Raw genomic sequence first — 24,401 nt, forward strand, 5'->3', positions numbered from 1 at the left:
GCAAGGTGTTCATTAGTCTGATCTCAAATTATCTGTGACCAAAATCTCTGAGTTACGTTTTTTAGCACTAGAAAGGTGTCTGGTAAGAATATACAACCAATGAAGGTTGGATGGACAGAAACATTGTGATTTAATAAATATTCCAGCTGTAAGTGAGACAGTTGTTTTATGAGGCTTACACCTGGTGCCAGAACTAAAACCTGACATAAACCCAGGCAGGTCCAGCTGTGGCTGTGTGACCAGTCTTATTCTACCAGCCGTTCTTTGGACCACACATGAAGGACGGTTTTCTTTATTTTGTTTTATTTTTGTGTATATGAGGATTTTTTTGTTTGTTTTTTGCGTATGTTACTGGGCCAGACCCAATCTGCTTTGTGAGTAAGCTGAGGACACTCAGATTCCTCAGCTGCAGAATTAAAACATTAATTTGAATCTTGTGCATTAGAGTGGAACTTGGACCAAAATGGCAAACTCCCCCAAGAGCCCCAAATGTGTACTTTGTGACCAGCTGGTTTTAATAACACTTAAACCCCTGTGAAAAGAGGGGTTGCATAGACTGTTAATAAAAGATGGCAACTGGCTAGATTTTTCAGTCATTTTCCCCTGGAGATGTGTTAATAGAGGCAAAAAACAGTACATTTTAGCTGATAACAGTATAATCAGCTCCTTGTGCACACCAGCGATGGATCTAATACCATAATTAAGATAAAAAGTACATCAACATAAACTCTACTCATTGTGTAAAAGAATCACCTGTTTTAGTGCTGTATTATATTAATGGGTCATTCAAACTCATATATTAACATGTACGCTGTCTTTTAATACTGCAGCTGGTCAAGGTGGAGCAAATTTTTAAAGCACTCTATTTTATAAGCACATGTTTTTGAAGTCTCACATGTGAAATTTGTACAGAAGCATTCAACTAATGCACAAGACTAAAGCGCTTAAGTACGGCACTTTACATTCCACGCAATGATGTTCACACGTGCAGTAAACCTTTCAAAACACTTTTATTTTATCTCCTATGCTTCTCAAAGTGAGAAGCTCACAAACAACATTTCCTTGGTGAGTTATAACAAGGCAGTGACACATGTAGCTCACTGTATGTATAGCATAAAATGAACATCGCCTTATCTGCACCAGTCTAAAAAACACTGAGACGGATCAGACCAGACCTCTACATGTAAAAAGATTCGTATGAGCTGGCTCAAGTCTCTAAAACACGACAGCATACAACAGCATTAAATATAGCCATTCCCTTCATTCACATTGATTAAAAACAAAAAGAGAGAAATGACCATGAGCTCAAGGACAGGAAAAAATGCTGACCTACCTTATATATTAAACCTTCTTTTAATACTCTAATCATAATATAAATGAAAGCAGGCCGTAATATCTCATGCTTTATTTACATTCAGAAATGAGGCTGTGATGTACAAGTGCACGCTGAAGAGACAGTTTGAGCTGCAGATATCCTACGTCTGTGAACACGGTGCAACACTTTGACATGAGTATCACGCAGGCGTCATCAAGGGGAACCAGGCATTTCTATGCTAACCAGTGCCATGGAGGACCAGCTGCTGCTCTGTGATGTATGTGAGTGGTGAGAACACATGGAGAGAGGCGGTGGGAAGGGGAAAACTTTGAGATACAGTGAAGACTCTAAACTTCTTTAAATCTGTACTGCATATAAAGCCACAGACGATTAAGTGACTGCTCTCGCTGTTGTTGGTTTGGCTTTGGCACTTTATGGATCGCACTTCAGTGCAGCTCTTTATATCCCCCAAACAGTCGGTTAATAAATGGTGAAACTGATCTGGCCACAGAGTTGGCAATAGTATGGAGGCTATGTGCACCGATAACTGCATTAACGATAGCAAAACACAGCAGCTGATAGAGGAGTTCGACCTCAGTAAAGTAACATTGAGCTAATATTTGAGGTCAAAGCTGGCCTAGGACACTCTTGTGAAAGAGATTTTATGAGTTTAAGATTCACCACCAACCGGTTGCAGCAGATAGCCGCCCCTCCCTATGCTCTTCTCCCTCTAAGTTTCTTCCTGTTAAAAGGGAGTTTTTCCTTGCCACGTTTGCCAGTTTTTCCTTTCCACTGTTGTTGTGATTTGGTACTATATAACTAACATTGAATCAAACCGAGTTTAATTCTTAGTTACCTTTCAACTATTAAACTCTTTTGAATGTCAGCACTGTTTTTGTTGATTGAATGAAAGGCTGCCCGGATTAAGGCATCAGATGAGGCATGCAGCTGATATGTTGCTTGGTTAATTTTGGTTTAAATCTGGTGCCAGAACCAGTTTAGGATCAGTTGGGTGACCGCCCAGGGCCCTGCTGCTCTAACAGGTCAAATCATGTTGTCATTTATATTTAAAAATATAAATGTTTTTGCATCGAGTCTGTGGAGCCCTAAAACTTGAAAAAGATGATATTTATTGTTATGTTGTGCAGACAGCAGTGCTGGATTACCAAAATTAGGTTGAATGGGCCACTGCCCCAAGAGTCCCCAAACCCACGAGCTTCCAGGTGTTTCATTATTATACTCATATATTGGAGAATTTGCACCATTAACAGGGTAATCTGGCCTCTAAGCAAAAAATGGAGAGCTTCTGATTGAATTTCTGATCAACCATTTGAGGGCATATCATAAAATATTAGCATAAAGGTACGAAAAAGCTATTGAAAACTCTTCCCTCTAAAACCCAAAGAGATTTCCAAAGCAGAAAATCCTCACATTTAAAAAGTGAAATTTCCTTCAGCTCTCCTGTTATTTGAGCCTAGACATCAGAAGCAGCAGTTGACAGAGAAAACAGAAATTTGAATACATCTTTATAAAAATAGCACAAAATTCATGTGCAGTTTGGCTGCTTGTTATGAGACACGTACGATGTCAACACAGACTCACACACAAAAAACATTTACTTTTAGGGTAACATAGATAACAGTTTCTTGTGTATGCAATAACAAGAGATGTAGGTTTTCAAGATAAAATCTGACAAGTGTTTTCACATTTTATCTGTGTAGACCTATTATGCTTTTCCTTATTTACTGTTATTTATATTCTGTTTGAATGATAGATGCTCATATCAAACACGGACATAGTTTCAAAATATTTCGGCCATTATTTGTATAAATCAACCAAATCCAAAGTGGCTGCTGATACTCTTAACTCTGTGATTCCTAATGAGGTGATCTGAGCACAGAAGCCCCGCCCACCTGCTGTGGCATAAAGTGTTACGACAGGCAACCAATAAGGAGGAAGGTATCCTCTGTCTAAAACTGTTTTATTTTCAGACAGAAGATGCCTTCCTCCCCAAGGGCCCAGTATCAGCTAAACCAGGATTATTGTTGAGCTCTGGATCATGCAAAGCTACGCTAGTTAAGTCTAAGACTGAAGATATATAGCTTTAAATGAGCAGAATAGGTCAGTGTTAAGGTACTCATTGTAAGTCTGGCTGCTTATTGACAGTTTGGCCACATAACAGACAGCAAACATTACTAATAACACACAAGTATAAAGTCTGTAAAGTTACACGAAATGTACAGGAGGTCAGTTATGGCAACAATATACACATAAAACCTTTTAATACCACCAGCGCGCAAAGGTGCAGACAAGAGAAGCAGGCAATGAGCTTTAAATGAAATAAGCTGCTGAAAATTGGGCATAAATGTCTTTAAACTGCTTCTTCTGTCTTACAAAAAGCCCCCAAAGCAAGTAAAAGTGTCACATAAGACAAAGAAAAGACATAAAGGCTGATGACTTCTGGGGAGGATGCTGCCTTAAAATGACTCACATGACAGTCAATAACCAAAAATTCTGGGTAGATTCAGCTTTACGCTGCAGGTATCTACATGATTAACAGACTTACACCGTGACACGCTCAGGTTTTCTGAACTATTTAACTTCTGAATAGCCTGAATATTCAATCATCTGTTCTAGAAACTGTACAGCTTTAAACAACACATTTGGCGCTGGATAAAAGTCAGATGGTCTGGAAGGCTCTCTGCAGCCTTTCACATAAGCACACACTCCCAAAACACACTCAGACTTGACATCCGTAGTTACAATACAAACAGGTCCTATCTCATTTAGCCCTGCAATACCCGCCCCCACCAACCTGCTCAGGCGAGCGGGTGACGCCGTGCATATTCACTGCAGGTGCAGCAGGTGTGATTATGGCTGAAAGAACATGGGTGAATGCTGACAGCTCTCCCTGCTGGTTGGACGCTGGCACTGCAGCTGCTCAAGGTGTCGTTTTAAAGCCTGAGTAATAAATGGCTGTGCATTAATAATGCTATGAAGTGTATATGGCTACCAAACATTATGTGGTTCCATAATTAGATCAGTCCGCCCACACACAAACACATAATCACACTCACTCCTGAATAAGGAGTTTCTTTGTCTTCTTTTTTACATTCTGTTTTCATTCTTTTTTCCATGCATCTTTTACAACAGTATCAGCCCTGATCCAGTTTGAATCGTGCCATTAGCTCATGGCAAACAATGAGACATTATAAGAAAGAGAAGCCGTGGCACTCAGAGTCCCCGGAGAGATACGAGCCAATCGTTTTGTTGCATCACACATATTAACGGTAAAGTTTTGCTGCTGTTTCAGCTGTATCCTGGCAGGAGGTTTATCTTCTATGTATTGTAGAAAAATGTGTGAGCACTTGCAGTGCTATTCAGTGCTCTGTTAGGATAATCAAAGACTTTTGTTTTTGTTTTTGCACTTTTGGATTGAGCCCTTTTTGAAGTGAAGTGTAAAGTCGCCAAACTTTTGAAGCATTTTTTCAAAATGAGATTTGACTAAATATCCAGTTTTTCTGTCTCTGTGACGCAATTATTAAATTTAAAGCCCTTTATCCTTTCATTTAGATTGCAGAGCTGATCTGGGGGAGTTATTCCACTTTCTGTTAATACTCCTGTAGAGAAATTTGATGCGATTCAGGAAGGAATGCAGAAGGGGCACTCTTGAGAAAGTCCTTAATGAATTAGAGGTAAAATTAATATGTACACTTGCTTCTAGACAAAGGAAAATACAAAACACACTTCTTTTAGTTTTTAGAAATATAGTACAGATAACATGTCTGCAAATAAAATATGCTTCCAATTTATTTTTCCAGAAAGACTAAAACTGTCAATTAACTGCTGACATTTTGCTAACGCATGCTGATTGGTGGGACAAGGATTCACCACAGGCACGCTGCAGTCACTCTAGTCTGACGGCACCCATTTTAGAGGCTTCCTGTTTGAAATCAAATTCACAGATTCCATAAAGTGACTCAGGGTAGTTTTTACATCTCTAATAAAAAATAATAATAAGATAAAAATAGTAAAAAACTGAACTATAGATTAATCTCTTCTTTCAAAAACATAACAATAACAAATGTTTACACCACAAAATTTGCTGTTTTGGCCTCCGTAGATCCCCAATCATCATGGATTATCTCACAAGTGCCCCTATGAAACAGGAAGTGCAGAGACTATGAGTTCAAGTATTTAGAAGATCTTTGGATCTGCAAAATTTCATCGGTGTTGTGGCGAGTTTATCTACCGTACTCTTCATCGTAGAAAAGAGGAGAGTACTTTTCTTGGCTTATGGTATTGACAGCGTAAGTCTATGGTGGGTTAAACAGAGATGTTAACAGTGTTGGGTAGAAGGAGTGTAACTTTTAAACCTAATATTTTGACCGGTTTCTTTAAAAGTCCAGTTGATGCGTCTCAGAGACCACTAAATCAGAGTTAAGGCTCTCTCCCTAATTCATTTTATTTGGGGGGATTAATTAAACTGCCCGGGGGGGTGTTACCAAGCTGGCTGCTGACTCTCAAAGGACCTCGAGCATGATCTGTCTTTGGAGTAGTTCCCACTGGAGCTTAAATCCTCACAAGAATTTTCTTTTTACACTAAAATCCTGCAAAAAACTCCCCCTTACTAATCTTTGATAGACTTATTTTGATAATATTCATAAAGTTTGTAAGAAAAAATAAAATAATGTGATTACCAAGTAGCGATTTCCAGACTTGTGTGTGTGTATACCCAATGCAGCTTCTCATGAGTGTGCTGAATATATTGTAAATATACTGTCATATATACTACAATATATGGTGCGTTATATACAACATATCCTGGATGTTTACAAAGAGATATTTCATCATACACTTGACATACACATGAAGTTCAACACCAACAAATGACTGTAAAATACTGTAAAAATATCGAAAAACAAAGAACATTCAGGGTCTGTCCAGTGAGTCGGGTTTATAAGTACAGATGAAGATTACACGTGTTGGGTATGGCACTGGCATGAGGAGAGTGACTGAACGAACCTGCTCCCCACCCCTCACCGAGAGCAGCTTCTCCGCTCTCAGATTTTTGCCTTCAAAGTAGTAAAAAGCCCTAAAAGAAGCAGTGCTGGATGCAGGCATGCGGATCACTGCAGAAAACAACATTCGGCCAAGAAAGAGAACATAAGCACATCACAGGACAGAAGCAAAAAGCAAGAGATGCTCGAGTTCAAGTAGAGCAAAAAAAAAAAGAAAAAGACCTCTTTCTCTTTGTGTCATGCAGTGTTTGGCTGCATATCAGGAGGACTGTGAACTCCTGCTGACGTCGTCACCTCTAGTTGGCCGTCAGCGGCTAGAGAAAGGAGGAAAGACGAGCTGTACGCAGCGGCCACGTCGCATACTGCAGCCACACACTTATTTAACTGGAAACCACCTTCAGCGAAACATACAGGAGCTGAAAGCTGGAATTTGCAGCTCCTGTGTGGAATGTGAACACACCGTGGTGGAAAAAAAAGGAGCTGGAATGTAATGGCTCCGTAGACCTGGTGATGTTTCCTAAGTTTTTTGTTTTTTTTAATTATTATTACAGCGCTTCACCTCAAGAGCAGCGGCAGAAATTCAACAGAAATCAAATCATCAGTCGTCTATAATGTGATGACAATTCAAAGTGTGTGTAAACATGTTTGGTCCCAAAAAACGGAGTGTAAGGTCAAGAAAAAAGGTGTGAGAACGCGGCCGGAGGTGCCTTGAAAGAACAAAAGGGGAAGAAAAAAGGAAAGGATGCTGGATGTAGGTCCCTGTGCGCTGCCCCGTCCGATCCGTAAGCAGCCTCTCTGCCTCACAGTCTGCTGCGGCACCCAGCGTACGTTCTCAAAGACACCTCGTCTGCAGATCCGTGACCTCCCAGCGCTCCCTCCCACCTCCTGCACTAGCCTGTCTGCCAGTCACAGGATCTGCACCTCCTCGGTTAGATGAGAAGATTGGGGTGCCGGGTAGGGCCTCGTGTTTTGGGGGAAGGCGTGGGTTAGACCCTCACTCCTGCTCCCCCCTTCAAGCAGAGCTCCAAACAAAACCTCTGCAGGGAGACAGCCTGCCGCTGGCAGTGCAACGCCGTGCCGCTCCCGGCGCCCCCGCCTCGTCTCACTTCTTGACGGCCTGTCGGTAGCTGTGTCTCTGGCCTTCCTGCCGCTGCTTGCTGCTGCAGCCGCTGGCTTTGCTGCTGTTGCCGCCGTCCCTGGTGCTGCTGGCCAGGCTGGCCTGGCTGCTGTCCTGCAGCGTGGGGCTGGAGTGAGCCCTCTGCAGCCCGTTGTCCTCCAGAAGCTGAGACTCGAATACAGACAGGTCTTCCTCGCCGCTTCGGATTTTAGCTCGCAGCAACATGACGTAGGTCCCGTACCGCGTTTTCTATAAAAAAAGAAAAGAAGAAAATCTAAATTTAAGGCGAGACAGTTTCATGTAAATACTCGATTCCTCATTCGTGAATCCAGCTCACCTCAAAGTCCAGGTACTCATCTCGCTGGCGGTATTCTTCCAGCTCGCGTCCTTTCACCTTGCGGTCAGGTGGATAAGAGCGCAGCTCAGCCAGTTCAGTGGAGATGGCTCTGAATCGAGCTTCATGGGACCTGACCTGCTCCTCCTGAGAGCACAGAGTTAAAACCAAGATTATGAGAGGAAAAACTTAAAACCCTGACCCAGAGGTGGAACTGATTTCCTGGTTGAGCATTTTATTGGCATGGTTTGGGTCTACTTGTATTTTTTTCTATTGCCACCGTAAAACAAGGGAACTGCTTTCATACCCCTGTTGTTTCTCACAGACAGTAATTATAAAGTTACGTTTTCCACCTGTGAAAGGTGAAGACAGCGTACAGTCTGCTCCTGTATTTGTGAACTAAGGTTTAACTAAGAGACCATGTGACTCCACGTGGAGTTCTTAAGCTTTTGTACAATCAGACTTTTCTTTTTCTACAACTTCAAGAGTCGCCCCCTGCTGGTCATTAATGGAGGCTTAGGCCACTTTAAACCACTTAAACAGAAGCTACGCCCATCTTTTATTTACTTTGATATACTCAGAGTGGAATCAGCCACCTGTCAGACTCATTAAAGTTAGGATACCTCGGACAGTTTCGACATCGTCCCCGGCAGGAGTGGCCGGCTGAACTTCTTCTGCGAGCCGATGGCTGCTGGAAAAGGAGGAGATGAGAACATGGCGGCCACTGTGTTGATCCGTGTGATCCAAGACTGCATCTGCTCCGCGTTCCTGAGATGATTAACACAGACGCACACACACGATTAATTACAAACTCCAAAACACATACAGTACAAATGCTTCTCCTCTGCGATGCCTGCTCACATCCGCTCATGGCTGGTTTACAACATCAAAGGGATAATTATCAGAGAAAGCAGCGCTGCTGTTAACAAAGAAATTATTTTGGAGCCAATTAACAGATGAGAGAGAGAAAAAAGTCCTGTTTTACATTAACAGGCCCATTAAGAGCCCGAGTAATATCAGATCGAATCAGACAGCATCGCTTAAATCATCAGGGAGAGACGGGCGGAGAGAGAGACGAGGAGAGGAGAAAGGCGCAGAGAGGGGTACAGTATCTGGGACAAATGCAAGCTGCAACTGGAGCACAGAGCCGGTCCTCCTGGGGCCTGAAACATGTGGCCAATCATGTGCCACTTCCTGGATCCTGCTAAGACACACACACACAGACACACACCTTCACCTTCATCGCGCATCCTCTCCATGTATCACTAATCTGTAAGCACATGAGTGCTGCTGAGGGTGGACATTCAGCTGTTATCAGCAGCACTATATGGCCAGAAATATGTGGACACCATAGTATTGTGAACCGAAACAGCCTCTACTCATGCCATCGGTTCAATAACCCCAAATCCCAGCTTTGGTTTTGTAGGATGGTTGGATTTTACTGATTAATTTTAAAGTGCATCTGGGTCAGAGCAGAAATGTTGACTCCTTTTAAGCCAGTGCACAGCCTTATTCTTCAGGTGGATCTTTCTGTCTGTTCCAAAAGGCTGGGCAAGGGTGTAATCAGGGTCCCCGGCTTTAAAAGGACCTACCTGAGGAGCAAAGGCTTGAAGAATGATTTGCCTCATAAAACACACCTTTACTGACTTCTATTTTATGTGATACTGCATTTGAGTTTCCTTTTAATCATGTTTTATAGCCCTTTTTACCATTTATGTATTGTTTTCGATTGGCACTTATCTTCACTGTGCAGGGTTTGCGACACCTCTCGCACTATGGTAGCTGGAATAGACTCCAGAATTAATCACGTAAGTTCATGACTTTATGCAGTTCAGATTTCCACGTGACATGAAGTGAAACAGAACAAAGGCTGAAAGCAAGTTCAGGCTTGCAGCTTGAGCTGTGCTGTGTCACATACCAAACCTCCTCCCCCCTCTGGAATATCAGCGCAGCTCTTTGCTTGCATCGCTTCCTGCAGAGTCAACCCCTCCACCACCCCAACATCCACCAGTATCTGTTCATGTGGGCTCATGTAGTTAAAAACAGGGGTGTCCACATACTTTTGATTGTTCAGTGTAACATTGCCAGAGACGGCAAGTCAGCACTAAGAGAAGAGTGGAATAAAACATGGGTGTTTCTTATTTGTTCTTTTTTTTAGCTGTCTGAATTTTCTGCTCTGCTGCAGATGTTGCACAGCTGTCCACGCTGCTCAGCGTGGGAGCTATAAATCGTACAGCGTGTGCGTTTGTTCAAGCTCAGCGAGAAGAGCATAAAGAGACTCACGGCGCTTGGAAGAGATACACCCTCCAGTCCGCCGTCCGCAGGTAAAACACGTTGGGTCTCTTGCTGTAGTCTGAAGCTTTCATTGCCAGAGAGTGATGGATGGACACGGCGTTCTTCAGGTCCTCATCAGAGAGCTGCTTATCGGGCCTGTACTCCCCCTGGAACGACAGGTATAAAGGAGAATGGTGTGTTGCAGTGCAAACGCTCATTAAAGATGCTGACTATGATCATATTTTATTGGAGGAGTGGGTGACGCTTATACACATTTACATGAAGCAACTGATATTGCTCTGAATGTGAGCTCTGTAGGCGTCTCTCATCAGGTTTTTTTTTTTAATTTTAGAATAGAATAGAATAGAATAGAATAGCCTTTATTGTCATTGTACAGAGTACAACGAAATTGGAGTGCCACTCCCTTGGTGCAAGTTTCAATAATAAATATAAATGTAAAATATAAAAAGTACAAAAAAAACAATCGTAAGTACTCAAACAATAGTATGTACAATATATACAGGATAGCAGCATTAATATGATGACAGTATGAATAGCAGCATAATATAATGACAGTGAAGGTATGGAATAGGTTCAGTTTTATTAGTTTTATTATTTTATTAGTTTTATTAGTTTTATTAATTTTGAATTTTTAGTCTAGTTTTAATTAGTTTCTTGTTGTTTGTTGCAGCTATGCAGAGATCAGTGCCTCCTCAGGCAGGTTGTATTGACCTTATTATTATTATTAATACTTAAAGTAGTTATTTCCTACATATTTTTTATTTATTATGGTTAGTTTTGCATGTACACAATCACCATTCGATTTAGTTTTGATTTTCTTTAAAGGTCTAGTTTTCTTTTCTTTTCTTTTTAAATTTCTGGTAAACAATATGTGTTTTAACTTTTAGTTTTAATTTTTTAAGTTTAGTTAATTATTAAAAAATCGTTCAACAGTAAGAATAAAAATATAAAATATATATTTGATACCTTATTTGAGTTGAAGATATTTTGGTTTCATGACAGACGTATACGTTTTCGTTAAGGAAGAACAAAGCTGTGGACATAAACTTCTCAAATTATTTTTAATTTGATAAAAAAGTTATTTTTTAAATATTACTTGACTCATACCTCAGCTAACTTTAAAGGCTTGAGTTTTGACAGTTCTCATATCTAAAGTGAAGCACTAGTGGAAGATTTTTTTACCACGACAAAGTCTGAAACAATTTAATTTAACTTAAAAACATCTAAATTAATTATTTTGATTCGAATGCATACGTCTACAAATCACAGGGTAATCAATAACCAAAATATACTGACAAAGTGTCACGTTCTCCATTAAGTTTTTATTTGATAAAGCTGATCTCACAAAGGTTTATTAGATGTTATTGTATTTACTTATGCTCACATTCACCCCTACAGCCAACATTTACCCACCAGTTAACCTAACATCCATGTTTCTAGGAGAACAAACAAACTCAATACCTGGCTGCTGGATTTGAGCCTGAAATCTTCTTGCTGTGGGTTTGAACCACCGCACCGCCCTAGGCCTAAACGTGCTAATGGATATTATTCCTCCACATCACATATGTGACCTTTATAAAAAGTAAATATTTCCACACTTTTAGTTCTATAACAATGGCATGAAAACATAATTAATAGCTCTGCATATAGTATAATTAGTCACATGTCAAAAAAGTGTTTAATTACAAGTTTATGTTATTGTCTAAAAAAATAATAACTCTATAAAGCATTATTATCACTTTGACCTTCAAATTAGTCTATTGATCTTGAAGGAGAGGTCAAAGGTCACTGTAAATCCTTACACAGGACTTGTGTTGACGACACACACCACAAGAATCATGAGCCTTGAATTAACCTTGAAGACCTTAGTGAAAAAACCTCCGTAAAAATAAAGTTCAGTTATTATTTTAGAGAACAGAGCCACAGCATCCCTACAGGCACAATTTTCTCTGCATTCAGGGGGAATTTGGAGCAGCAGTGGCCTGTTATGTTGGCAGAGGTTACCCAGGCCCACCGCCGCTCCGTATGGGTCCTCTGCACGGTGCCAAGGCCCGGCCTGCACGAGGACATTATGTCACAGCAACATGTATTCGTGTAAACAGGAAGTAGGCACCAAAACGTGACTCTAAAGGACAGATTGCTTCTTGAGCTGTCAGTGCAAAGCTGCTGCTTTTTTCATTGCTGATATTTTGCTTAAATAAATCAATAAATCATCTTAAGAGCTCGTTTGCAGGCAGGCAGGTAACATTTGGTGCAGAACTTTTTTGTTGTTGTTGGGTTTCTAAAGAGACGTTCACCGCAGGGATAAAGATCCACCTTCTGTTAAAAATCTGCTGCTGGCATGAAAGTAAGACAGGATGTTTATGGAGATGCAGTCAACCGTTCTTTAAAAGGTTGAATAATGAATATCAAACAGTGGCTGTTGCAAATTGTTTCTCACTCAGCCCTTTAGATTTTATTTATTTATTTAGTTAGTTTTTATAACTAAACATATGTCTACTGTGTGAAACTTACTTTTTGCAGGTAGAGGATTAGCCCTTTAAGGATGGCATAGAAAGTCTTCCACCCTCTCTTCCCTCTCGGTGCTGCGAGGAGCAGAAAACATTAAATGTTAATTACAGACTTCCAGTCATAGATACAAAGTTACATCGTGCTCTTAGCTTTGCAGCACTAAGTCAGAGGTGCATCCAGGAAACCTTCAATCAAAACTGCACATGTAACCCAGTGTCGTCTGCTCCCAGATAGTCCACACATTAGGGTATAATCTGGGCCACTTATGGCACTTGATTTTGTTTCGTTGTTTGGGCTAGCTGTGGCCTAAAGCTCATGAGGTGGGCTCGACTTGAGTTACAGGAACTTTTGGGGAGAGCTGACACACCTAACATTTAACCCTTATACTGTGAACACACAACACAGAAAACTGCCAGTCTGGGGCACACTTGTTGCTATCTGTGTTGTAGTGGCTGTCCGCATAATTAAATCCAACACACAGACTTCCCTGCCAGAACATCACAGTTATCAGTCTCACATTCATCTGGTCTATTACTGACATATTTGAAAATCTTGTTTGTGCCACTCTCATAAACATCTTTATGACTGCGTGCTACAAAGTGCTTCATGCAACACGCCTCATTCACACCCATTCATGCAAGCCCGTTTTTCCATGCCTTTTCTTACTTGGTGATTTCTATCTAACATTCACACACATTGACACTCTGATGGATGCATCGGAGAGCATCCATCAGGGGTTATTATCCAGTCTGCATGCCAAAGGATACTTGGCACGCAGACTGGAGCAGCCTGGGATTGAACCACAGCTCCAGCCACCCCACATTACCCACACTTAGCTGAAAGTAATGCACTCTAATCACTAATCTGTGATTTCCCTCAACTAAATCTGGTGTATAATTTATATATTATATTGTATTTTTGGTGTTTTTCACTGTAGTGAGAGGCCCCAGTCCTATCTCATCTCATATGGATTTGATTTGTGTTTTGAGGGCCCACCCATATTTGATTTGACCTATTTATCTAGTTTTAAATATTTTTAACCTTTATTTAACCAGAAAGTGACTGACCGAGTGCTCAGTGTTGAAATAGGTGGCATTACGCTAGCATATTATTAAATGGTGGGAGTAAGCAGAGATCCAGGAGAAAACCCAGGTAAACATAAAAGCCTCCTGCCGAGGCAAAGGTGCAAACTGCTGATATGTTGACATGTTTTAGTGCCTAGACCTAACCAATATCAGGTGCCTTCAACACAATTCAGAGAAGTTGATAGGGATGCAGGTGGACACAGCCATGACCTGCCGGATCACTGACAACTGTGATCTGACAGACATCTGCATCACCCGCAGAAATTCTCAGACTCTGTGGGGTGTGTCAACAGGGGTGAGGAGACTGGAAACTGGTGAACTCCACTGTTTTCGAGTGGTGCAGTAATAACAACCTCCTCCTGAAACGTAGCCTATATTAAAGAGATATGCCTCCAAAAATCTGCCACTAAGCTCTGCCAGATCCCTGCACTGAAAATGTAGCAGACTCTACTTTTTGAGGAAGCTTAGATGTTTTAATGTATGCAGTAAATTGTCATCAAACTGAGTGTTTTCAGCAGCAGGCTCATTCAACTCAGTAAGGTACAAAAAGACTAGTGTCTGTCCAGGTGGAGGACGCTTGCACTGGACAATGCACACCCTAATTCTCATGTTCACACTCTTCCCTACAGGGAGAGCCTAAACCTAACCAACTGGTTTTGGAGTGAAAACCTATCTAATGTGGAACCTGGTGCATCAAGGCACCAGCACCAACGACTAGCAGCAAAATACATGCTTTGGGGGGAAATCGCACTTAAACGGAGGTCAATATTGGTTACTTTTTATGTATATATATTCATAATATGTGCAAATGATTTCATCTGATTGTGACTCATTAATGAAGCGAATAACGGAGGTCTTTGCTTTCTGTATTTCCTCAGATCAATTCATTGTTTTAAATTCAAATACCAGCCTAAATGTTGTTGAATAATAAAGCTTATTTTAAAGACATTTGAGTGATTAATGTGACATTTAATGCTGGTTGTTTTTCTTGGAATTAAAGCATTAAAATCCCAAATCCTCAGCATGTGTTAGTCTGTGCCGTTGAAGAAAAACCATCTCGCTTTGGAGTACAAACACTCCACACAGGATGTGCTCTACATGACATGACCTACAGTTTCACTTATGATGCTCTGGGCAGCAGCCAAATGTTTCAAAGCATTGTCTAAATCTGAACTTTGTAACTCGTACTTCTCTTTCCGTCTGAGTCGGCGTGGACTTTGCGAACCAGGAATCCGTTCTTGTACAGCAGCATTCCGGTGGGCTGCAACTCATCCGACAGGGGCTTCCCGCTGCTGCCTACCCTCTTCATCGATCTGGAGGAGTTGGAGTCACACAGGCTGTCCCCGAGCTCTGAAAACGACTTCCGCAGCTCTTCCTCATCCCTATGAGGAGAAAAAAAACAGTTCAGACTCCATGGTGATCAACACTTATGTGTCATGTCTCATTAGCATCGCGAATAAACACATCATCATGCATCCTGTCCATTTGCCTCACACTCAGCACAGGACATGAGGTCCGGAGATTTCACACACGTACACATGAGTAATATCGCTGTCCGCTGCTGGTGTCTTGGCACAGCTTCTGCTCTTCAAGACATTTACAAAGCATCATCTCGCTGGGGGAAACCAGAGCGAACAAAGTTTTCTTCAAAGCTTTAATTGTGTGTTTTCCTCTCGCGTTCTCGCTGTGCTCCTGTTCTCCTCAGAACAGAAGTCCACTCTCCTTGATCAAAAAATACCACAGGAAAAGAGTGACACCATCTATCTTGCTCCTGCTTTGAGGTGAAAAACAGGGGCATCTTTACCCAGAGGGACAGCTGCTCTCAGAGATGCCGACACATCACACAGAGGATGCTACAAAACGCTGAGGCTTTAAAGGCTCCTCAAAAAGCTAAGAAAGCATAAACCCTTATTCTGTTTTTAAAATGTAAAAATCTCATCAAGCTGCAAAGTCATTCAAATTCAAGATTGAGCATCAAAGATTTTTTTACACTTAATCTCTGGAAGACTGCATCTTTGTTCTTAAAAAAAAAAGATTTTCATTCAGTTTTTGCTGTTTAGTATTATTCATATCACCCTATTGTTTGGCTGAAAACACCCTTAAATAACAGATTTCTTTTCAATCAGTTAAAAATAAATGTTAGTGCAAAATATTTAACAAATAATTACGTTAAGAAACTGAAGTTTCCTTGCTATACAAGTCTGAGAACAATTTTTCTGTTAATAAAAATAAAATTCCAATTGTATCATTCTTCTTCTTCTTTTTCAAACTGTATATAAAAGATGACCCTAGTGGTGTCACTCACTGATGTCAGCAACTTCAAGTCTCAGCATCAGCATTTTACCTGCTGCCAAGCTGAAGTTGGAGCTAATTAGCTTGCTTTTCAAATTGCATCCATGAACTGTAAAACAAAGAGGGAAGAAATAGCTGGTATTTTTGTCACAGACCAAAAAAACTACACATATGCACTCATTAAAATGAGAATACAGACTTTTTGGACTGATCTCTGCCACACAGCAGCCATATTTCTTGTTAGATAACTGCTATAAAACTGTTAGATATGTTGGGTTTTCTCTTTCATCCCTCCCTTGTGTCCCTTTGCATGTTTTTCTTCCTCCTCTTGCTGCACAGATCAGCTGTTTTCCTACTAAGTCACACACAACTTTCCTCTAAGATCGTGGGCTGTTTGTTATCTTTGCACTCCCTCTCACCCACAACCCCTTTCCAATTAGTTTTCTTTCTTTTTTACTGCTTCTGCACCTTCTGTCATTACACAATCATTATTTCATCTGCACGATCACGCAGATACGCACTACAGCCTCACAGTGCACACAGACATAAAGGACTCACACACACACACACACACACATATCGCTCATATAAGTTAATGTGCACACGTGATCACACAACACCAAGCACCACTCGGATCTATGTATTTGCACTTTAATGGAAACTCTCACCACACACTTTCTTACACCCAATGGAAGTGTGTTTTTTCTCATTCACACACAGCGCTCAACATTAGCTACACACACACACACAACTATGGGCACACTAAGGTTTATCACATGGAATGTGCATGGTGCTGGCTCCATGTGACCTCAGGCAGATATTATTTTATTACAAGAGACTCATAGACCTGTCACAGCTACAGATGAACTTAAAACACCTGAGTTTTCTCATGTGCTCTCAGCCTGCTATAACCCCAGGCAAAGGGGAGGAGCAATTTTAATACATAAAAATGCTAATTTTACAATCACAGGGTAGATTTCTAATAGTTACATCATTTATAGGTAGCAAAAAGTTTTGTTCTGTCAGTGTATATGGCCCAAATGTTCATGACCCCTCGTTCTTCCACGCTTTTTTTAGTGCACTCTCTGAATACCAAGGTTGCTCATTTGTTCTCAGGGCCGACCTCAATTTTGGACTAAATGAAGAAATGCAGGAACAGCTCTGTTGGCAATCCACAAATATAATTAAACAGTACGTGTGCGATTTCGGACTTTGAGATGCATGGTGTTTCCTTCATCCTTCACCGTAAGGAATATACTTTCTACTCTCGTCTTGATTATTTCCTAGTCAGCAGCTCACTGCTGAGTGACACTTCAGGCACTGAGATAAACCCTATAGCTGTCAGAGATCATGCTCCTGTGTTTTTTTTAAATTCAAATAAATAAAGAGGTCACCAAGTAAAAACTAGAGATTTAAAGATGAAGGTTTTATTAAATATTTTTAAAAAGAGTGGGCTTTATATTTAGACTGCCTGGATCATGAGCATCTGTTCTCTGGGAAGCAGGGGAAGCTGTGATGAGAGGTAAAATAATTTCATTCACATCATAAAAAAGAAAAGAGAAAACAAATATATTCAGGAATGAAAAGAAATCATCAAATCCTTAGAAGAAGCATACGTGTTGTCGCAAAATATGTAAAGCAACACTAGACTTAAATGAAATTTCTAGCTAACCAGTTAAAACTAAAGAAAGATTGAATAAAGACTTAAACTGGGTCTGGGAAAACAGTATATGTGTCACGGTCCTGGGTAGTTTAACCCAGTGCTTTGAGCTTTCTTATATTTTGATATTCATTGTTTATGTTTAAGTCTTAGTTATCTTAAGCTTGTTTTATTTTGCCTGGGTTGCCCTGTTATAGATCATTGTTTATTAGATTCCCCGTGTTTAAGTCTCCCTCACCTTTCATGTGTCATCAGGTTCGCGATGCCATGTCTGCATCTCGTTATGTTTCCTGTTTTATTTTGAAGAGGCTGGTTGTCCCATGTTCATTGTGTTTAGTTTCACTTCCCCTGTGGCGTCATTATGTTCATTCCAGTCAGTCTGCTTCCCCGTGTGTTTCCACTTCCCCTGATCACCTCCTGTGTGTATTTAGTCTGTGTGTTTTCATTCATTCCTTGTCTGGTCGTCTGCTATGTTCATGTCATGTTTCTGGGTTTTTCCCCATGTATCCGTGCCAGATGTTCACTTTAAGGTTATTTTTCCATGTTTAATCTTAGTTCACCCAATCTAGGTTATTGTTTAGTTTCGCCTTTGCCCTTTTATTTTTGTATTGTTCAACCAGCCTTAAATAAGCAGCTCGTACTTAGTTAAATCAAAGTTTCCTTTTGCGTGTCTGCACTCAGGTCCTCCTTCTCGCTCCACATAGTCAGCCAGACTGTAACAATGTGACCCTGAAACAATAAACAGCACTTTCAGGGACATTTACAAATCTTTATATTCACCAGAGATAAAGCCACCTAAAAACGAAATCGATCACTTTCTCGACAACATAACGCTTCTGAAATCATCAGATCAAACGCTAGCATTGGATTCACTGCTGACATCAGGTGAACTCCAGGAAGCCCTGAAAAGTATGCCCAATAATAAGGCTCCAGGTGCAGATGGATTTCTAGCAGAGGTCTATTCTGGACAATTCTGGCAGCAGTATTCTGAAGAACATCGCAGGAAATCAAGGAACATGGCGGACTACCACCAAATATGAATTCTGCCAACACTAGTCTCCTGCTAAAACCAGGCAAAGACCCTGTATTTCCCACCAGCTGTCGCCCAAACCCTTTATTAACGTTGACCTTAAAAGAGTCTGGACAGCACTCTCAAAGAGATTAGAGACATAACCCCCCTCGTAATATATCCTGACCAAACCGGTTTCATAAAAGGTAGGCACTTATCAACAAGTACACCTAGATTACTTAATCTGATAGACTATTCATGTAGTAAAAACACTGAAACTACAATATTGTCTCTAGATGCAGAACATCCTCCAGCTTCTGTCTTCAAAGGGGCACCAGGCTCTGCTTCACTGTTAGCATAAAATGCAAGAACGTAGATAAGTAATAATAAATCTATATTTGGATGATGTGTTACTTTTTCTTCAGGATTCACAAACCACTTTCTCTGAGAAAATGACATTAATAAACTCTTTCTAAAGAGTTTCAGATTATTCGATGAATTAAACATTGAGGGGCTGTGCTGACGGCAGCTGTGGGTCGTCTGCACCATGCCGCCGCCCCTCACTTTGCCCTTTTTCCGTCCCCCGGTCTTGTCCGTTACGGTTGTAATAATACAAAGTACAAAATCCTATTAAAGTTCCAATAAAATATGACAATTATAACAAATGCCAGGCTTGTAAACATATTTATTTCTGCTGTAAATTTGGGCCCTTTAACACTGGAGTCTATAGAGACTTCCTACAGGAACCAGCCTGAGCTGCAGGTTTTGGTGCTACCAGCCTCGTTTGTCAGACATTGATTCTGTTGTTTGACCTCCTATTGCTGTTACTACTTTGATCGTTTTCAGTTAGAGGTTTGGTCCATATTTCTCTAGTCCACATTACTATATGTTTATTATTGCCAAGGATGAAAGCAAAGGGTCTCTTGCCTCTTGCTGCCCTACAGAACTCACTGAAGCCCATTGGGGTATACACATACTCATAGAACTGGGGTTACATCAGTAACAACGACTTTTCTAGCGGCACTTTTATGCAGAATATTTTCCCATGGCCGTCATTCCCAAATGGACAGCTTATAATATCTCAAGCACACATTTAAATTGGAACCATTTTCCATATAAATAACCCGTCTTTTCATTTAACTGCTCATGTTACTTTAATGAAGTTTTAATAATTATTATTATTTAATAATAATTTTCATCCAAACCTTTAGAAACACCTCAAATGTAGACCAAATTTATTGTAAAACTGGAAGCACTGTGTTGTCTCAGAGTGTTGTATCATACACCAGGCTTACTCCACCCTTTATTAAAATGAGTTTATGGGCTCGGAGTGTTTTTGGTGGATTTGAAGTTTTGGTGCAGGGTGCACATCGCTCATTAGGAACAGGCCTTGAGGAGCCATCTCTGTAAATGAGAAACCTGAGAAGCTGCTGAGTCGTCGACTGCAGCTTCATTTCTTTCTAACTACCCTCGTGTGAAATGTGTTTCTGAGCGCTGAACTTCCCAGAAAAAAAAGAGTCTCAGTCTGATTAACAACTGAACTCTTCACCCAAAAAGATCAGGTCTGTTTACTACCCACCAACCTTTTTTAAAATGTGTTATTTGGTTTTCTTTTACTGCTTTAAGACATTTTTCTGTTTCATTTTATTTTCTAATCTACTTTTTTCATGTATACCTCTTTTCTTTTAAACATACTGTATTTATGTTTGTATTTACTTATGTTCCAGTTAAACAAATAGTATATAGTCTGTATCGTCTTTCCTATATTTAAAAAAAAAAATTTATTCAAAAAGGGCTAGAAGTTATCCAAATAAAATACTTAAAAAATGTAATTCAACCCTTTTTTGAACAAAAACAATAATTTTATTTTCTTTTTAAAAATATTTTTATATACACATTTTATTTTATTTTGAACAGAATTCCTACAGTTTGCCTCTCGTCTTGTGTGTCATTTGTTTCTAATTCTAATACAATTTATTTTGAATTTTCCTATTTTTAATTCCTCATTTGACAGGTTAGAATATTTTTTGCCAGTATGAAAAAAACTAACTTTTTATGGTCATATTCACTTTTGTTGTTGTTGTTTTTTTTGTTTATCGTTGTTCATGACAGACAATTACTATTTTCTAAATATTCAGTTTGTAAACAAACCCAACAATGCATGTTGCTACAGCAGCGATAATCCCATTCTCTTCTAAATAATCCTTGACAATGCACTGCATGCATCTTTTGGTGTTTTAAGTGGATTTGTCACATTAAAGAGATGATAGATGCTTTAGGCTGCAGCAGTGAGCCTCTCTGCATCCACCCAGCAAGGTAATATGGCAATTCCACTTGTTACCTCACCAGGCGGCACCCATGCAAAAGTTCAGCCTGAAAATAGAAAATGGCTGTGTGCCGAACCCCCCCGAGACCACGCTATGAGTAACCAACAGTACATAACAGCAGTTAACCCCATGCAGGAGCCGGAGAGAGAAAGAGAAGCAGAGACGGAGCCAATGAGCATGTAGCCTGTTGCCTGGTAACTGCTGGCCTGCCTGAATCCGTCTCCACACAGAGACAAAGTGGAAAGATGGAGAGAGAGAGGTGGAGGGGGGTGGATGAGTGGAGGAGAAAGATAGAGGAGTGACAGAGACGGAGGGGGGAGAAAAGACAAAGCTGATCGTTCTCAGATGGCAGAACATTTAACATGAGTGAGAAAGAAGGTGAGAAAGAAGAGAGGAGAGGAAAAGATGAAAGGGAAAACGGGAGACAAAGGATAGGGCTGAGGGCAGAGATGAAAGGAAAGAAACACAACAGAAGGTAAAAAGATGACAAGAAGAGGAATTCTGGCGAAGAATGGAAAATTTAAGGAAACAAAGCAAATATAGTAATAACAGTGAAGGAAAAAGAAGTCCAGGAGAGGAGGTGAGGAACAGAGAGGGTAAGAAAAAAAGGAAATACAGCAGTACTGTATTTAAGAAGGAAAATACAACAGAGGTCAGCAAAGGAAGGACAAAAGAAGGGCAACATGAAAGATGAATGAATGAAGACAGAAACAAAAACAAAGGGAAAGAACAAAAGGCAGAGATGAAGAGATGACAAGAAACGGAACAGGAAAACTGAAGAAAGGAAAATAAATAAAAAACTATAACAAAGGGAAAAAAGTCTAAAAGGAGGAGGAGTCAGAGGTAAAGGGAAGACATGAAATTAGAAAGGGAAGGAAGGAAAAGGAAAGAGATCTGCTGTGTTTCACTGACTATGAGTCACTGTACCAAAACACTCCAAACACAGTCAAGTGAAAAAGGACAATAATTCATAAAAAACACTCTTATAGGCGGCAAAGCATTTCCTCATTCACACAGGCTTTAAATTACCTGTGCAATACCCTCAGACAAAGTCTTATTTTGAAAAGATGGGACTGACCATAAATGAGTTTTTGTAGCCTCTTCATTCTTTTCTACTTTGACAGACAGACATTGACAGACACATGCAGTCCTTCCTGCAGCGCCCCCGGTGTGTGGATGTCTGCATTTACAGCTTGTTTACATTTTTTTTAAATAAAAAAAATTAAGTGGTAGGTATTCCCCACTCCAGATGGGACAAATACATGAAATGAGTTGGAGATAAAACGACTTTTTGCATTAATAAAAGTGTATTATACTCCCCAATTCAAATTCAAGGCCTTTAAAAAGTTTTATTCCACTACCAAAAAGTCTTCACTTTCATGCAAGAGAAGCTTTTTTTTAAGTGTATAAAAGGAAAAAGCGGGAGGAGACAAAGGCTTTCTCAGGTTCTGAGCCTAAACTGTTAGAGTAAACAAGACGCCTGGAATTACAGACATATTTCATTCAGTATCACAGCATCAGGTGTATGCAGGTGAGCGGTGACGGCTGCAGACAATAATAAGACACGATGATTAGAGCCAGCGAGGACATAGGAAAGCTGAGATTAACAGAATAAAAGGAATAATAGAACAGGAAGGTCTCATCTCCCTGCCTCACTTCATGTACAGCATGCTTCATTCCCCCGGCTCATTATATCCTACTATCCTGCCATTCTTTTCTATCCAGGGATCCACTTCCCCCCATATCTCCGACTTGTTGCGTCTCCCTTTCACAGCACAATGCCCACCGCCTCTCCCTCTGCTCTCTATCCACCCCCGCTACTGAATGAGGAACCATGTGTATACGTCTGTGTTGTATCTGTGAGCGAGCGAGTGAAGAACATGTGGGTGCATCCAACTGCACCGCTGAGAGTGGCCATGTGCACGTCTCTCTCTGCGGGGGTGTGAAATAACATCCATTGCAAAAGAAAAGAAAAACAGAATAGAGCACAAACACACACCTGTGATGGGACACTAGATTTCACATAATCGCAGCGAGTGGTTTGTTTTAGAGTGTGAATATCACGCGCAGAGAAGGGTTTTATTTTAAAATAAGGGAGTAAATTAGTAAATCGATACTGGAACAAGCTAAATATAGAAAAGAACTGCAAACACACAAACCAGCCTGTATAAGAACAAACAGGAACAAGGTTCTGCCCCCAGGGCTCGATCATTACGCTGTGAGCTCAGTAAGCAGCTTTAAAAGGTGTCACTGTAGCTCAGGAGGTCATCTGCTTATCGGAAGGTTGGTGGTTCGATACCTGGCTGCTCCGGTCTGCGTGCCAAAGTATCCTTGGGCAAGATACTAAACCCAAGTTGCTCTCTGATGCATCCATCCGAGAGTGAATGTTAGAAAGCACTTAGGTAGAAAAAGAATGGGAAATGTGTTTATATAAATGAGGCATATTTACAGGTAGAAAAGCACTATATAAGAACCAGTCCATTTATCAAAAGCACAGAGATAATCGGATATAATCCTAATTCGGACACACCCATGGCTCATGAGCTAGTTTTATCCAAAAAATGTGTTAACAGAAATTCCAAATCTTTCCAGGGATGGCAGGTTGGGAAACTTTGATGTTATTTATGTTATTTTTATTTGTGTTGTTGCGGGTCCAGCGACAAACTCTCCACAAAAGATGGTCTGATTGTGAAGCTAGTGATGGTGTGCTTTAAGCCTGCATTCTTTCTAATGGCCAGCAGGGGGCTCTCAGCTTTGTCAATCAGTGACCTCAGGAAACACTTTCCTGATGAGTTTATGATATTAGTCACTATTTTTAAGAATTAGCAAGTAAAACATGCTTTTGATGTTGCTCCTTGTCACACCTGGTTTAAAAAATGCTGACCATGTTTATATGAAAAGGTCATTTCATGCCCGTCTTATGCAGTTGTGGTCACAAGTCCATGATTATGAATGTCATGGTAGTTTTGGGCTTTTAATGATTTCTTGGAGTGCTTGTATGGCAGAGTTTAAAAAAACAAGAACTGGGTGCATGAGTTTGAATTCATTTTTGATTTTGTCTAATCTACACAGGCTCAAATATATACGTGGAGGCCCAGTAACATGTGGCTAAATGTCCCTTAGCAACAGCATTCATGTCCATTATGAGTGGATGTAAACTTCTGTATGTATTGATAGGTCTGTGCAGGAGCACAGAGATTCACAGATGGTGCAGAGGGAGATTGCTGCAAACATTTAGAAAAGATCCATGAATATTAAGTTTCTTGCTTCGCTTTCTTCTGTTTGCATTCAAGGGTTAAAGAGGCAATTTTTCTTTTATTTTTGAGCAGCGACACTTTTATCATTTAGGACAAGACTGCAGCGACTTCAGCTCACCTTAAGTATAATGCTTGAGTTCCCAGAAATGTAAATAAGCACACAGCCACACGGACCTTA

General features: G+C 40.5%; 1 protein-coding gene across 2 annotated transcripts in view; it reads right to left on the reverse strand.

Moving 5' to 3' along the window:
• Positions 1–991: 991 nt before the first annotated feature.
• Positions 992–24,401, reverse strand: part of LOC147323807 (uncharacterized) — a 99,849-nt gene continuing 76,439 nt past the window's right edge. For both annotated transcript variants that reach the window (XM_086304401.1, XM_086304403.1), the window contains exons 12-17: positions 14,867–15,060; positions 12,597–12,667; positions 10,071–10,228; positions 8,411–8,555; positions 7,791–7,934; positions 992–7,702 (exon numbers count right to left, since the gene is read on the reverse strand). In XM_086304401.1, the coding sequence (XP_086160527.1) occupies positions 7,439–7,702; positions 7,791–7,934; positions 8,411–8,555; positions 10,071–10,228; positions 12,597–12,667; positions 14,867–15,060 (976 nt within the window). In that variant the 3' untranslated portion in view covers positions 992–7,438. The remainder of the gene's footprint in view (positions 7,703–7,790; positions 7,935–8,410; positions 8,556–10,070; positions 10,229–12,596; positions 12,668–14,866; positions 15,061–24,401) is intronic.

This window comes from Aulonocara sp. 'chitande type north' Nkhata Bay, linkage group LG8 (assembly GCF_057382095.1).
Source record: "Aulonocara sp. 'chitande type north' Nkhata Bay isolate Kocher_YH1m ecotype deep benthic linkage group LG8, A_spYH_male_GT1.1, whole genome shotgun sequence".
In the NCBI taxonomy this organism is placed as follows: domain Eukaryota; kingdom Metazoa; phylum Chordata; class Actinopteri; order Cichliformes; family Cichlidae; genus Aulonocara; species Aulonocara sp. 'chitande type north' Nkhata Bay.